This window comes from Manacus candei, unplaced genomic scaffold (genome assembly GCF_025592945.1).
Source record: "Manacus candei isolate 608988 ecotype Guabito, Panama unplaced genomic scaffold, ASM2559294v1 h1tg000005l, whole genome shotgun sequence".
NCBI lineage: Eukaryota > Metazoa > Chordata > Aves > Passeriformes > Pipridae > Manacus > Manacus candei.
The window spans coordinates 6,572,702-6,587,297 of record NW_026138053.1 but is presented as its reverse complement, the minus strand read 5'-3'; the positions used below and the strand labels follow the sequence as shown (position 1 = coordinate 6,587,297).

At 38.3% G+C, this 14,596-nt stretch overlaps 1 protein-coding gene across 2 annotated transcripts in view; it reads left to right on the top strand.

Moving 5' to 3' along the window:
• Positions 1-14,596, top strand: part of USP24 (ubiquitin specific peptidase 24) — a 62,569-nt gene that overhangs the window by 33,744 nt on the left and 14,229 nt on the right. For both annotated transcript variants that reach the window (XM_051800926.1, XM_051800916.1), the window contains 22 exons: positions 128-283; positions 2,618-2,715; positions 3,489-3,584; positions 3,740-3,968; positions 4,730-4,889; positions 5,162-5,317; positions 5,843-5,913; positions 6,683-6,843; positions 7,190-7,251; positions 7,595-7,786; positions 8,002-8,119; positions 9,132-9,276; positions 10,000-10,119; positions 10,347-10,472; positions 10,683-10,781; positions 10,987-11,069; positions 11,298-11,439; positions 11,846-11,965; positions 12,361-12,581; positions 13,021-13,145; positions 13,772-13,913; positions 14,260-14,410. In XM_051800926.1, coding sequence (XP_051656886.1) covers positions 128-283; positions 2,618-2,715; positions 3,489-3,584; positions 3,740-3,968; positions 4,730-4,889; positions 5,162-5,317; positions 5,843-5,913; positions 6,683-6,843; positions 7,190-7,251; positions 7,595-7,786; positions 8,002-8,119; positions 9,132-9,276; positions 10,000-10,119; positions 10,347-10,472; positions 10,683-10,781; positions 10,987-11,069; positions 11,298-11,439; positions 11,846-11,965; positions 12,361-12,581; positions 13,021-13,145; positions 13,772-13,913; positions 14,260-14,410 — 2,973 coding nt within the window. The remainder of the gene's footprint in view (positions 1-127; positions 284-2,617; positions 2,716-3,488; positions 3,585-3,739; positions 3,969-4,729; positions 4,890-5,161; positions 5,318-5,842; positions 5,914-6,682; positions 6,844-7,189; positions 7,252-7,594; positions 7,787-8,001; positions 8,120-9,131; positions 9,277-9,999; positions 10,120-10,346; positions 10,473-10,682; positions 10,782-10,986; positions 11,070-11,297; positions 11,440-11,845; positions 11,966-12,360; positions 12,582-13,020; positions 13,146-13,771; positions 13,914-14,259; positions 14,411-14,596) is intronic.

Genomic DNA, 14,596 nt, shown 5'->3' with positions numbered 1-14,596 from the left:
GATTATTGACTTATTTTCAAGCAGACAGAGGTGAGAGGGTTATTATAGGGATTATAGGAAATGTATTGCCAATTACAGCAAAACACAGGAGTCTCAAAATATTTCTTCTGTGGCTTTTTCCCCCTAGAAAACACTGCTGTCAGAATCCAGTTCTCAGTCCTCAAAATCACCATCCTTGTCTTCAAAACACCAACATCAGCCCAGTGCTAGTTCAATACTAGAAAGTCTTTTCAGATCTTTTGCTCCAGGCATGTCCACCTTCAGAGTGCTCTACAATTTGGAGGTAAGAAAACAAATTTGTTTCTTTCTACTTGTGATTCTGAGCACTGAAATTTAAGTATTTCTAAGTTTCTTGGGCAGGAGTCCACTGTGATGGGGTCATTATACAAAATGCAAAATGCCATAGTCTGCTTTTATGTATGTGATAAATTCTACACAGAATGAAAGGGCTAAAAAGTTCCCCTTTAGAGACTTTGCTAAGAAACCAGGCCCCTCTTTCTGTGATTTGCAAGGTGGAAGGAGCATTCTGAAGTGGAAAGGAACAAAGAAATAACAAAATCATTACTGTTTTTGTAAAATTCCTGCTTGAATTTCCAGAACTCTGAATATCTGATTTTTAGTGTGTGTGTATATATGTGTATGTATATATATAACTTGTCCCTGAAACAACAACTCCTGTTAATTTTTAAGTTTGATTGGTTTTACTGGTTTTGCTTGATTCAATTTGTAAGAAAAATGATGCTAATTTCAGTGCTGGATAAGTCTGCCATATTCTAAGGAGAAGCTAAGGAGGAGTATTTTTACTGGGAAGAAATATCACTATCCAAATGCTCAGGGCTTTTACTGAGAAGCCTCTGGCCTGTTTTAGCTGTGTATGTAGAGTGAGTGGAATACATACAACTTTATTACCCCTAAGCATTTTCCTAAATTCTTTAACCAAAAACCTGGATTGGACCCAGTAAAAACCTCTCTCCAAATGTTTAGATCGTGGATTTTAAAGGGGGTAGGAGTTTAGCTGTTGTCATTGTTAAGACACCATACTCTGCATGCTAAGAGCTGGACAGTCTCTAGTTCTACTCACAGGTCCCACTGTTTATGAGGGCCCATTACAAATCTGGTTTGAGCAACTTGAGGTTGGAGGATCAATTGCCAGCTGCTTCCAAAACAGTAGACAAAATTATTCTCTTGCCTTCCCAGGGTGTGCCAAGATTACTGTAGGAATTTCCTTGTAGTTGCTTTCCTTTAGGTTTCCACAGTCTAATATTAGCTCTTCATCTTCCTACACTGTCATCACACCCCTGTGTTAGAATTCCCCCTTTTCTGTACAACTGGAATGAAAGATATTTGATTATGTCTTTGAAATATGTTGACAAGTTCTACAACTCAAAGCAAATGGTTTAACATATCACATCAAGGGTGTCTGGTTGAACTGGCAGATTATATTGCAGTATGAAGACACAGTTATCTGCTGCTTCTGAGCCAGAGAAAATAATAAAAGCAAGTAATAAATTACTTGCTTTTCTGGCAAGGGATGAGAAGCAGTAAATTGGATTAGATGTGTAGATTATATGAGTGGGCTTGTTCCTCAAGTCCAGTCAAGCCAATTGGAAGATGGCTTTCTGTCAAGAGAAGGATAATGAGCTTTTTTACCCTCTCAGCCGGTGATCTGTTGAAAATATGGTAGCCAGTCTGAACTACTTTCTGAAAAAATGTGCACAGGAAATTTGCAGAACATATGAAAGAGATGAAAATTGAATATTGCAGATGTTCAGGGTTATGTCATGTAATGTTGTGATAAGATTTCATGGCTGGAACTCTTAAACTGTGCTTCTGACCTGTGAACCTGGAAAAGATGTGTTTTGTTTGCCCACGTGCAGCACTGTTGACTGTACATGTCAAAGAGTCTTTTAAAGAAAGTAAATAACTTCTGGGGAGTGTCTGGGATTTTTGGGAGGAGCTAGAGGGTTTGGGGAGTTTTGAGGTTTTTTTGGTTTTTTCTTTATGTAAAATGAAGTGAAATTGATTATAAATGCACATGAGATCTGACCCACAAACCTCCTGAGACCACAAACTTCCTTTATGGCTACGCTTCTGAGCATCATTGCACTCTATGAAGTTTAGTACTGATTTAAAACAGGAGGTTTTGTTCATAAGGCCTCTTGAATTACCTGAGCCATCTTTTATAAAAGAACCACCTGAATAATAGCAATACAATTATGTTTTAAAAGGCATGAATCAATAAGTAAGCCATCTGTAGGGTGTTTATGGGATACTGTCAATTGAAAACCTAGAAACAGGAAGAATTTAGGCTTTTAAGGAGCACCAAGTGAACCAGAAAAGAATATTCCATGTGCTAGAGTACATACTTTGTCCTTTCCCCTAACAATAAACTGTAATGAGAACAAAATGCTCTTTGATATAGAATAAATATCTATAATGGCCATAGTTATCCTGAATATTTTAATGATTTCTCTTTACTGACTGCAGCTTCACGTAAGTGTATTGTTAATTGCTTCATTTGTGCTGGATTTTTTTCTGTAATACTTTTAACCTTCAGCACATGAGAACACTAGGAGTGGTGGTGGTGTACATGTGCTTATTTATTCATTTATTGTAGGTTCTGAGCTCCAAGCTGATGCCAACTGCAGATGATGAAATGGCAAGAAACTGCGCCAAGTCTTTCTGTGAAAACTTCCTCAGAGCAGGAGGTTTGAGGTTAGATTTCAAAACCTTCACTCAATCTATAATGCTTCACTTAGTTAGCAATTCTGTGTGGTTTCTGACTTCCACACTAGCACACTAATACACCTATCAGCTTCTTTTTCAGAGAAAAAAATCCACCCAAGGCTGTTTCTTTTTCATTATCCAGTGTCTGAAAAGCTGCTGTAGCTATTATAGTAATGTCACAGAATACATGTTAAACCTCAAAATCAAGATAGGCACAAATAAGCTTGTGAAGTGCAGCTTCACCAATAGTTGTTGATATTTGGATAGTTTAGTGACATTTAAGTGTTTCAGTTCAAATTTGCAGGCATGTCCATTACACTGTCCTGTGTAGATACCAGTGGACATTTTAAGCAGTCAAAGCAGAGAACATGCAGTGGGAACCAAATGAAATTTGGAATTACAGTCTCCAAAATTCATACCCTTCAGATAAGAGATGAGGCACAGTGTGAGTGTTTGGAAGACCTGACACTACTTATTGTGTGTGAGTTGTCAAGTGTACGTTGATCTTAGTAATTCTACCCACCACTCTCCTCTGACCCATAGATCCTGAAGCATTTTCCAGCAGGAGCAGAAAGCTTTCATCTCTAGATACAGGAGGGGAAAATTAAGATGTTGGTCATCCAAAGATGCCAGTTTGTCAGTTTGAACTGCTACTCAGCTGACTGAATGGGTGGAGGGAAGGACAGAGATAAATTAATTGCAGCTCTCTCCTAATGTAAAACATTTGCAAATGGAGTCTGTCTTATTGATTTGTTTTTAAGTTTGGTGGTGAATGTGATGCAGAGAGATTCCATCCCATCAGAGGTAGACTATGAAACAAGACAAGGAGTCTATTCCATCTGCCTGCAACTTGCAAGGTATGTAATTGCCTTTCATTAGAGAAAGTGCTGCTTTCTTGGCTTTTAGCATGCAGCATGTAATATTTAAGATTAATTGGTACTTTGAGTTCTGTTTCATTCACTTGCTGTGAGCATTCAAAAATAAGCCCAAGGTTTTTGCTCTTTGAATGTAGGTTCTTGCTGGTTGGTCAGACAATGCCTACCTTACTGGATGAGGATTTCATTAAGGATGGGGTAGAAGCATTGTCCTCACGCCCCTTCCGTAATGTCAGCCGACAAGCAAGTAGGCAGATGTCCATCTGTGGAACACCTGAGAAGTCATCCTACCGACAGCTCTCCGTGTCTGATAGATCCTCCATTAGGGTAGAAGAAATCATACCAGCAGCAAGAGTTGCCATACAAGTAAGGAAGTGTTTGATGTTGGTGGTGATGTAGCAGTGTCGTCTCCAGTGACAGCTGTGTAACTTCTGCCTTTTCTACAGGTTCTTGCCCAGGCTCCATTTAAAAATCTCTGAAAATCTTGACCATCAGTCTCTCTTCTGGTCTTGATCTGAATTTTAACATATTCTCATAAATTATTTTGGCAGTAAAAGGGAAACAGTATCTGAAAAGTGCTTACCAGAAATAGTTCTACACAGAAATCTTACTTGTTGTTTATTTTCAGTAACACTTAAGTCCAAGATCTTATCCCTGGTAATTTTCTGTGAATAGAAGGGACAAAGTTCCTGCTTGAACTTGTGTTTACCTAGTCCATGATGCTTTGAATTAAAAAGAATTGGATAAGTTTTTTGTTTTAAATAGCTCACTAAAAATTAAAATGGCTTGATGGTACCCTAGGTAAAAAGGAAATTTTTATGTTCAATACCTTAAGAAAATGTTACTTGAAAACCCAGTAAAAAGTTGAGTCCAGTTGAAAGAAACTTCACAGTTAACATGATGAGTGTGCTGTGTTAGGTTCTTGGGCAGTGCTTCCCAAATGGGAAGGAGCAATACTAATCACTCCTTGGGAATAAAAATTATCCTTGAACCTGCGTAGAGAAGACAGAGGAAAACAAATTCAAATGTCAACTTGACATAATCCAGAAGATACATTCCTCTTATCCCTGTGGTTAACAAAGGCTGTTGAATATCACAGAAGTAACTGCTGTTTCTCGTTGTTTCAGACTATGGAGGTGAATGATTTCACTTCCACAGTGGCTTGCTTCATGCGCCTCTCTTGGGCTGCTGCTGCAGGACGCCTCGACCTCGTGGGAAGCAGTCAGCCAATAAAAGAGAGCAACACCCTGTTTCCTGCTGGGATTCGAAACAGACTTAGCAGCTCAGGTAGGTTAACTGTGTCTCTAAAGCAATCTAAAGGAAGCATTTGGTTTAATCTTAATTGAACACACTGGAAGCTTGAAACCGAATTCATTGGATGGTCATTTGATGATTCTCTTGGGTCCCTTCCAACTCAAGATATTGTATCACTGAATTATACAAGTCTGATCAAAATGTTGTACATTCATGTTGCATTTGGAGAAGGTTTTTAGATTGCAGAGAACTGACCAAAAGCTGAAAACACCTGAAAAAATGCACTTGTTCATTTCTTAATGCAGGAAGTAACTGCAGTTCCGGAAGTGAAGGGGAGCCAACTGCACTGCACGCTGGGATCTGTGTGAGGCAGCAGTCTGTGTCCACCAAAGATGCTCTGATTGCTGGAGAGGCCTTGTCTCTCTTGGTAACCTGCCTTCAGCTGCGCAGTCAGCAGCTAGGTATGAAATAGAATTGGATTATTTGCTGTTTGGAATGTAGGTCAGGTGGGGGAAGGCTTTTGGGCAAGTAGAAGTCAAGTAAAAAAAATTATTAGAAATCTGTAACTTCGTTAGCTGAGACAGCTCAAGTTAAAAATGCAACATTTCATTAAAAAGTACAGGGATTTTTCGAAACAAGGCATGTTGTGCTGTGCCTTAACGAAATGTTTTGGGAAAGCTGACTGCCTGCCAGTATATAAACATTTGCACTGGCTTTGAAGTATATAATTCTATAAGTGCTGCTGTTTGCATAGATAGTGTCTAGTACTTGAGTCTTTGTGTACAGGAAGTGTAAACACTGGTGGTGGAGGAAAACGCTGTTGTATAGTTGTGGCAGTCAGTGGTGAGGGAAGGAGATGGGGAAATATGCAAATAGCCATTACTGCTTTTCAGTGTCTGGGTCCTATGGTATTTTAATGCAAGATTGTAGCTGATTATTTTAAAATATTACTTTTAATAAGACAGCCTGGTACTCTTCTCTTCTAGGATCTTTTTACAACTTGCCTTGTGTTGCTGATTTCATCATTGATATACTTCTTGGATCACCAAGTGCTGAGGTGAGAGTCTTTCTCTGAAAACTTTTTACATGTTACTTCTGAAATGTGTGTGCTCTCATTATTTCATATGGTCTGAACATAAAAATGTTCATTACAAACATTCCCACAGTTATGTGTTTGAATGAATCACCTTTGTATAATTGTTATTAATTGCAGTATCTAGTGCTGTGTTGATAAAAAATGCATTGTATTACAATGTTGATATGATAGAAAATGCAAGGTATTACATTCTTAAAGCTTGTTGCATTCATGAGGTGCACAGAACTATGGTGTGGATAGTCTAAAGAAAATATTCTCCTTTTGGTGAGACAAGTTCTGTAGAACTAGTACCTTAGGGAAAGTTTCAAGTAACTTTAATCTCAAAAGATTTGGGTATGATTTAATGAACTCTTCTGAACTTTTGAAAAATTATTCCAAGTGTTAGAGCCCTCCTAAAATTCATTCTTTCTGGTTTAAGATTATTCTGGTTATTTTAAAATCCAGAGATTTTCATGCTTACTGTATTTCATTATATGTCATCTATTTCACGTGAAAGTCATTGCATCTTTCCCCCTTATCTGAATTTATAATTTGTGTTTAATAAAGCATGAGAGCTTTTTACTCAGAGACGAACATGGATTGCCAAATCCCTATAAATGGAGAAACCCTAGCTAGTGGGTGCAGAACTGATAGTGTGGTTTACACAACGTTTTCAATGTCTATTTTTTTCCTGTTAGATTTCTAACAAAACAGAAGTGTAATTTTTTGTTTGACAATGACACTGTTTCAGATTCGTCGTGTTGCCTGTGACCAGTTGTACACTCTTAGTCAGACAGACACATCAGCTCACCCGGATGTGCAAAAGCCAAACCAGTTTCTCCTAAATGTTGTTCTTGGAGCCCAGCTGCCTCTTTGGTCACCAACCAGCATCATGAGAGGAATCAACCAGAGGTAAGTCAGATGTGTGTTTTTTGAGGAAGCAAAAGTATCACAAGTAGCTCTGTGGAAGCTCTGAGGCACAAGGGATTAGGACTTTGCAAGTGTTGAAAGTAGACATCCCTGCAATTTCTAGAGGAGTAACTGAGAAGTTAAAACATGTTGGTGTTTTATTGTTGTCTGATAACTAACTAAAATTGTTATGAGTTGAGGGAAGAAATTGGGATTAAATGTTATTCATAACATTCAGAAGTATCTATTTTGGGTTAGATGGACAGAGCACACAAGCCTTAAAGACCACTGCTTAGAGAAAAGTTTATGATTTTAAATTAATCCTTTTTTCTATTTGTACCTTTTTCAGACTTTTGTCCCAGTGTACAGAATATTTTGACCTGAGGTGTCAGTTACTGGATGACCTGACATGTACGTATGTACAGACATCTGTCATTCTGATTGTGGCTTCCAAGCCTGCCTTCCCTCTGTAGGCAGGATGTAGAATTGCCTTCACAGAGGGGTTACTACTCCATGGACTTGGTGCAACCTGCCAGTGGTCCCGTGTTAATGCCTGGCGTGGTCTCTTCTTGACATCAGGTTGCAGCAGTAGCTCACTCCTTCTGGAAAGTGAACCAAGTTCCTTGGTGGAAGGTTTACTTTGTACACACTGGGGGCGAAACCAGACCAGTACCAAACTGTTTGAAATTCTTTGTATTTATATTCTGCATTTCCAGAGCTGCTAATGTTTTTGGGTTTTCTTCTTCTCTTGCAGCATCAGAAATGGAACAGCTAAAGATAAGCCCAGCTGCCATGTTAGAAGATGAGATCACCTGGCTAGACAATTTTGAACCCAACCGCACAGCCGAGTGTGAGACCAGTGAAGCTGATAACATCCTCTTAGCAGGACACCTGAGGCTCATCAAGACTCTCCTTTCACTTTGTGGGGCAGAGAAGGAAATGGTTGGTAAGTATTCCTATTTACTCTAAATTTACTAGACTGATGTGAATTCTGCATAGCACTGACAGATGATCAGTAGACAGTACATGTGAAGACATTATAATACATCACCAAAAGTGATACAGAGCTATAAGGAGTAATTTTGGTAGTACTTTTGACATTTGATAAAATGTTTTTGTTGGTAAGTGTTTTAACAGTAGATGTGGATTGCTATGTTACAGGTTCATCTTTGATTAAGCCATTGTTGGATGATTTTCTCTTCCGAGCATCCAGAATTATTCTGAATAGCCATTCCCCAGCAGGCAGCGCTGCAATCAGTCAGCAAGACTTCCATCCAAAGTAAAAATTTATTTTTTTTTATATTGGGTTTTGTCCTAGATCTCAGAAGTTCCACTATTTTCTTTTTCCCTTCTCTCTACTAATTTGTAAAAAAACTAACACCAAGCAAGACTCCTTTCACCTGAGATAGCTGATAAGAGAATATATCAACTGGAAAAAAGAGTGGGATTTCTCCTTCCTAACACAGCTCCTTCTGTTGTGGCCATGCAGTATCTGAAGGGGTGGGTAACTTAGCTCCTGTGGAGTTTTGAGCTGCTGCAGATGGTTTGCTTACTTCACACTGAGTAGTTGGTGTTAGAGTTGGATCAGGCATATCCTCACTGCCTCACCCAAAAGAAGGTTCCAGTGGAGCATTTAGCAACCCCTGAACTGAATGGAACTTGATATAGCTTAGTGTTTTGCTCCAGCTTTGCTCCATTGCAGTTCATCTCAAGCATGCTCTTTTGTTTGCTTTAACTAAATAAAGCCTTTTCTCTGGCCTTTCGAAGAAAAGGCTACTGTGTTCAGTGATCCACTGAAAAGAGCTCGATGGAAGTGTTTTGTACTGGTCTAGCTCAGCTTGGGTCTTAAGGTCATCTCTTGTAGCAAGGAAGTTATCTGGTTTAGCTCTTTCAAAACTTCTTTCCCTGCAAATAAGTCATTATGTCTCCATCAGTGTTACATGATAGAGAGTATCTGTCTGTTTGTCATCAGACATGCCACCAATTCTGTGTCTTTCTCTTAGGGCACCTTTTTTTGCTTTGTTACTGAATGTTAACAAGTGTATCCATGTCAGTAAAGGATGCTTGTTTAAAGGAGTGTTCCTATAGCCACTCTTCTGATTCGATTCTTCCCCATTTGCCTTCCCCAAGAAAGAAAAAAATAGCACTCTGTGGTCCCTCAGGAGTGTTTTATTATTTAAAGTGTTCCTTTTGAACATTAATTGTCGCTTGTTCTGAGTAATATGGCTTTCTGGAATTAGAAATAATTGAGTCATCTACCAAATAGATCTCAGAGGTGGTTTTCTTTCCAGGTGCAGTACAGCAGACAGCAGATTGGCTGCTTATGAGGTGCTGGTAATGCTGGCTGATAGCTCACCCTCCAACCTCCAGCTTATTACAAAAGAGCTGCTTTCTATGCACCACCAGTGTGATCCTGCACTTACCAAGGAGTTTGATGTAAGCAAGAAACCTTTTTTTATTTGTATTAGCATGGTTTGGAGTACTGTGCATGATTTACTTTACTGCTCCATTCATAAAATTTCCATGGTCTTCAATTTTAAATGACAGTAAGCAGATAAGAGTAAATGCAGACCATTTTATCTTCCTCAGAAACAAATACACCAGTGTGTCTTTGTCTGTTATTATCTGAATAAGAAAGAAGTATTTCCTAAATATCACAACATTTATTGATTATTACATTTTAGACCATTTTCCACAGTTTTGTGCAATGTGTTAAATATTTAAATGACCAAATATAGCACTCTTGCAATGTTTCAGAATTTATATTCCAGGTTTTCCATTCGATTGTTCTTAACAGCTCATATACAAGAGGGAGGGGTTTTAAACTGAAGGAGAGTGGGCTTAGGTTAGATATTAGAAAGAAATTCTTTCCTGGGAGGGTGGTGAGGCACTGGCACAACTTGTCCAGAGAAGTTGTGGATGCTGCATCCCTGGAAGTGTCCAAGGCCAGGTTGCATGGGGCTTGGAACAACCGGGTCTAGTGGAAGGCGTCTCTGCCCGTGGCAGGGGGTTAGAACCAGATGGTCTTTAAGGTCCCTTCCGACTCAAGCTGTTCTGTGATTCTATGATATAAAAGTGATTATAAAAGCTATTGTATGTTGTTGGAGTTTCATGATTTTTATAACTTACTGGGACAAAAAAATACATTTATCATTCTAGTATCTTCCACCAGTGGATAGTCGCTCCATTTCAGGATTTGTGGGACTGAAGAATGGTGGTGCTACTTGTTACATGAATGCTGTCTTCCAGCAGCTGTATATGCAGCCTGGTCTCCCAGAGGTAATTGGTCCAACATCCAGTAAAGTCCTCTTTTTAGAATTACTCTCATTAGAACTTCAAGTTCATCTTAGCACCATTTGTATATTAATTGTTAAAATAAAAATCAACTGTGTACATATAAATATATATACACAATAAATTATAAGTTGTAGTGTTGTGTGTCATGTCAACTTACAGTAATAATTTTACCAAGAAATAATTTAATAAGGCTATTTGTTTTCTTCCAGGCCTTGCTTTCCATTGATGATGATACAGACAATCCCGATGACAATGTGTTTTATCAAGTTCAATCTCTTTTTGGTCATTTGATGGAAAGCAAGCTACAGTATTATGTACCTGAGAACTTTTGGAAGGTATTACATCTTTTTTTTCAGAATAAATAGCTTTTCATCTTAAAAAAGTAATCATTTATTCAGGCTTTTCTCATTGCAGACTTTCTAGAGATAAAGTAAGTCCTACTTCAAAAAGTCAAAACATGTAAAAATAACAGATTTCTTTTAAAAAATCACTTTTTAAATGTAGAGAACAACCACCTTTTTTTATGTGTTTATATTTCATGGTAGATTTTCAAGATGTGGAATAAGGAACTTTATGTTAGAGAGCAGCAGGATGCTTATGAGTTCTTCACCAGTCTTATAGATCAAATGGATGAGTACCTCAAGGTAAAAACCTTAGCACTTTCTTACCTGGTTTATATGCATCTCCTTGGTACCTTTTTTTCTCTTTGTTCTTTAGAGAAGAAGGCAGAGAGCCATTTGGCTTATTTTATAATCTGCATAGTATTCAGAAGTTTAAAATTCCTGTTGATTTCTTGGTCTTCCACCCTGCAGTATATCCAACTGATGTCTAACTTTACATCTCCAACAGAAAATAGGAAGAGACCAAATATTTAAGAATACTTTTCAAGGAATCTTCTCTGATCAGAAGATCTGCAAGGACTGTCCTCACAGGTAATGTTAAATTTGGTGCATTAGTTACCAAGTTATGTGCTCCCATAGCTACTAAAATATGTAGGTCAAAATAGCACTAGAAAAGGTGGACATATGCCCTTGTGAGCATCACAGCTCTGATAGCTGTGGAGCAAATGCAATATTCTTTCCTAAGCATATGTCTTGTTACTGCAGGTTGGGTAGGTTCTACTCTGTCAATGCCTTGACTGTTTTTCTTCTTGAATTTAGGTATGAGCGCGAGGAAGCCTTCATGGCTCTCAACCTTGGTGTGACTTCATGTCAAAGCCTGGAAATATCACTGGATCAGTTTGTTAGAGGAGAAGTTTTGGAAGGAAGCAATGCTTACTACTGTGAAAAGTGCAAAGAAAAGGTATTGATTCTTAATATATGTGAAAGAAGATTCAGCTGTAGTTTGGTATTTTCTTAAGCATTACATGGTCATGCAAACCACACTTAGATACTGCTTACTCTTGCTTCATTGAAGACATAATCAAAAGGTTCAATCTATGAATTTATGTGGTAACTGGTGTTGTAGACGGAACATTAGAGGGATGGCAGAATAGTAAAATATTCTATAAATATAAATATTCTGTAAATATTAAATATTCTATAAATTCTATATAAATATTGTATAAATTAACATATGTAGATGCATTATAGTCATTGTATCGACACTCTGCCTCCCGTGGCTGTATTGTACATTGTGCATCTATAGAAGGATGCTGCAGAATGCCTGAGATGTATAGATAGAGGTGATATTCTTGTTTCTTTTTAAGAGAACTACAGTGAAGCGCACCTGCATTAAGGTCTTACCAAGCCTGTTGGTGATTCACCTGATGAGATTTGGCTTTGACTGGGAGAGTGGTCGTTCTATTAAATACGACGAACAAATCAGGGTAAGAAAACTTTTCTGTATGGTGACCTCCCCAACTGCTTTGTGTAGTAGACTCTCACTCTTCCCATTCATTTTCCTTCTTTTCCCCATATTTTGATACTGGGATTTTGAGTATGTGGTACACTTACAATATGATCATGCTACAGAAAACAAGTACTTTTCCTTAGAGCTTTTCTTGTCTGCCACATTCTCAGGAAAATTCCGTTCAGAAAGCAAGACCAAAAAACCTCCTTAGAGTCTTTTTATTATTTGACTTCTGTGTAATAAGCATAAGAAGTTGAAGTTCCATGTTTTCCTTTGGTGTTCCCAATGTGGGAAGTATTAATAGAGTTCTCATAAAATTACACATGTATGCAGTATAACATCTTGGTTAACCTGAAAAATCTCTTCAAACAGTTTCCCTGGATGCTGAACATGGAACCTTACACTGTGTCAGGGATGGCTCGCCAGGACTCGTCCTCGGAAGTGGGGGACAATGGCAGAAACACAGACCAAGGAGGTGGAGGCTCCCCAAGGAAGAAAGTTGCCCCAACAGAAAACTATGAGCTCGTTGGTGTGATTGTTCACAGTGGCCAGGCACACGCAGGGCACTACTACTCCTTCATAAAGGACAGGAGGTAATGGGCAGGAGATTTATGTGGGAGGTTTGAGAGCTGTTTGAAGACTGCTTCTTTTGGGAGGGTGTAGGAAGCCATTTGGATCTGCATTGGAAGCCCTTTTCTCTTTCTTAACACTCAACATTGTGAGTGTTGTGACAATAACACAGCAAAATGGGACATAATAATACAAAATTCTCAGCAATTCTTAGGTACCTTGTTTGCAGTTTGAGGGCTTCCTTTGACACACAGTTGCAGGTGATGTGCTTCTCATAGTTTTAATCAAGCTTAATTTTTTTTTAAATGTAACTTTGACTGAGATTGCACTAAGCTTTCTACTTCTTGTCAAAACAGATGTGAGGTCAGCCTTGGCATTTCTAGGGTATTCACAGTGTTTCATTTTTTTTTTACTAAGAAGTAACTTTGTTTCTGTTGTGTTTCTGTTCTGTTTTGATTACAGAGGATGTGGAAAAGGAAAGTGGTACAAATTTAATGACACCGTTGTCGAAGAATTTGATTTGACTGATGAAACCTTGGAATATGAATGTTTTGGTGGAGAGTATAGACCTAAAGTCTATGATCAATGTAAGCAGAAGTACAGATTGATTTACAGTAGCTTCATACTTCATACTGATTCTCAGTAGCAGTAAAACTCAGTCCATTATATTTACTTTGAGTTACTTGGTCTAATAATTCTTCTGAAACAGTTTTTCCTTAAAGTCTTCCCTTTACTGAAAGACATAAGTTTGTATATGGCCTAATATGAATTGAATCATATTCACTGTTGTTCAGCACTTTGTAGACTTAATAATGGATATTCAAAAGCAAAATGGCATCTTGTTAAAATAGTTCTTAAAAAAACTCCAACTACTGAACAGCCCTTATTTAAGGCTAGTGAAAATGCATAGAATTGGTATAGCATCATATTGTTAAACTTTTCAATGCCTTAAGGAATTTATTCCAAATACATTTCCAATATCCACTTGTTTCTTAATTCAGATAGTTATACCTTTAAAATATATATGCTTTATGCAGAAATATTTTAGAAATGAGGTTCTTGTGATTCACTAACAGACTGATGTTTGGATCTGACAAATGACTTCATAATACCACAGTGTATATTACTTGCACACCCAGTTTCACTTCCATGTAGGAATGGAAAAGGTACTAAGCCTTCGAGGGCCTTCATCAAATGCCCTTTCTCCCCTCAGCCAACCCCTACCCCGATGTGCGTAGGCGCTACTGGAATGCCTACATGCTGTTTTACCAGAGAGTGTCTGATCAGAACTCTCCTGTCCTACCAAAGAAAAGTCGAGTGAGTGTCGTGCGTCAGGAAGCCGAGGACCTCTCCTTGTAAGTTCCTCTTTTATCCATAAAGGTTTCTCTTGCCTTGATACCTAGATCTTTCTCCATAACTAAGAAATCAATAGTTCCTGTTCGAGAAAGGAACATACTGACCCGTCTGTTGTTTGAGATTGGTTTTCAAGCTGCTTAATGAACAGTCGTTTATTACATTTATGATTTCCATACTGCTGTCACTATTGCAGTAAGAAGTTCAAGCCAACTGACAGCCTCGAGAAATATTTAGACTGTCATCAGATTTGCTTTAAGATCATTCTGGCTGCACTGGTATTTTAAACCTAAGCTGTAGATTTGTCGTAGGATTTCATTATTCACCTTGAGCTTGTATGTATTTCAGATCTGCTCCGTCGTCGCCAGAAATTTCACCCCAGTCATCACCTCGACCCCACAGGCCCAACAGTGACCGTCTCTCCATCTTGACTAAGCTGGTTCGAAAAGGAGAAAAAAAGGGACTTTTTGTAGAGAAAATGCCTGTGCGGATATATCAGGTAGAGCACCCTGAAAGTGGCAACAAAATCCGACTCGTGTGAAATTTTTAGCACATAGTGAGAGGAACACAGTAACTTTGAAGGTCACCTTGAATTTCCTTCTTGAAAAAAAAAGAAAATAATTCTTGAAAGATAGAAGAGAATTCTGAATTCTGAAATAAAGTTACTAACAAGCTATTATTGTAA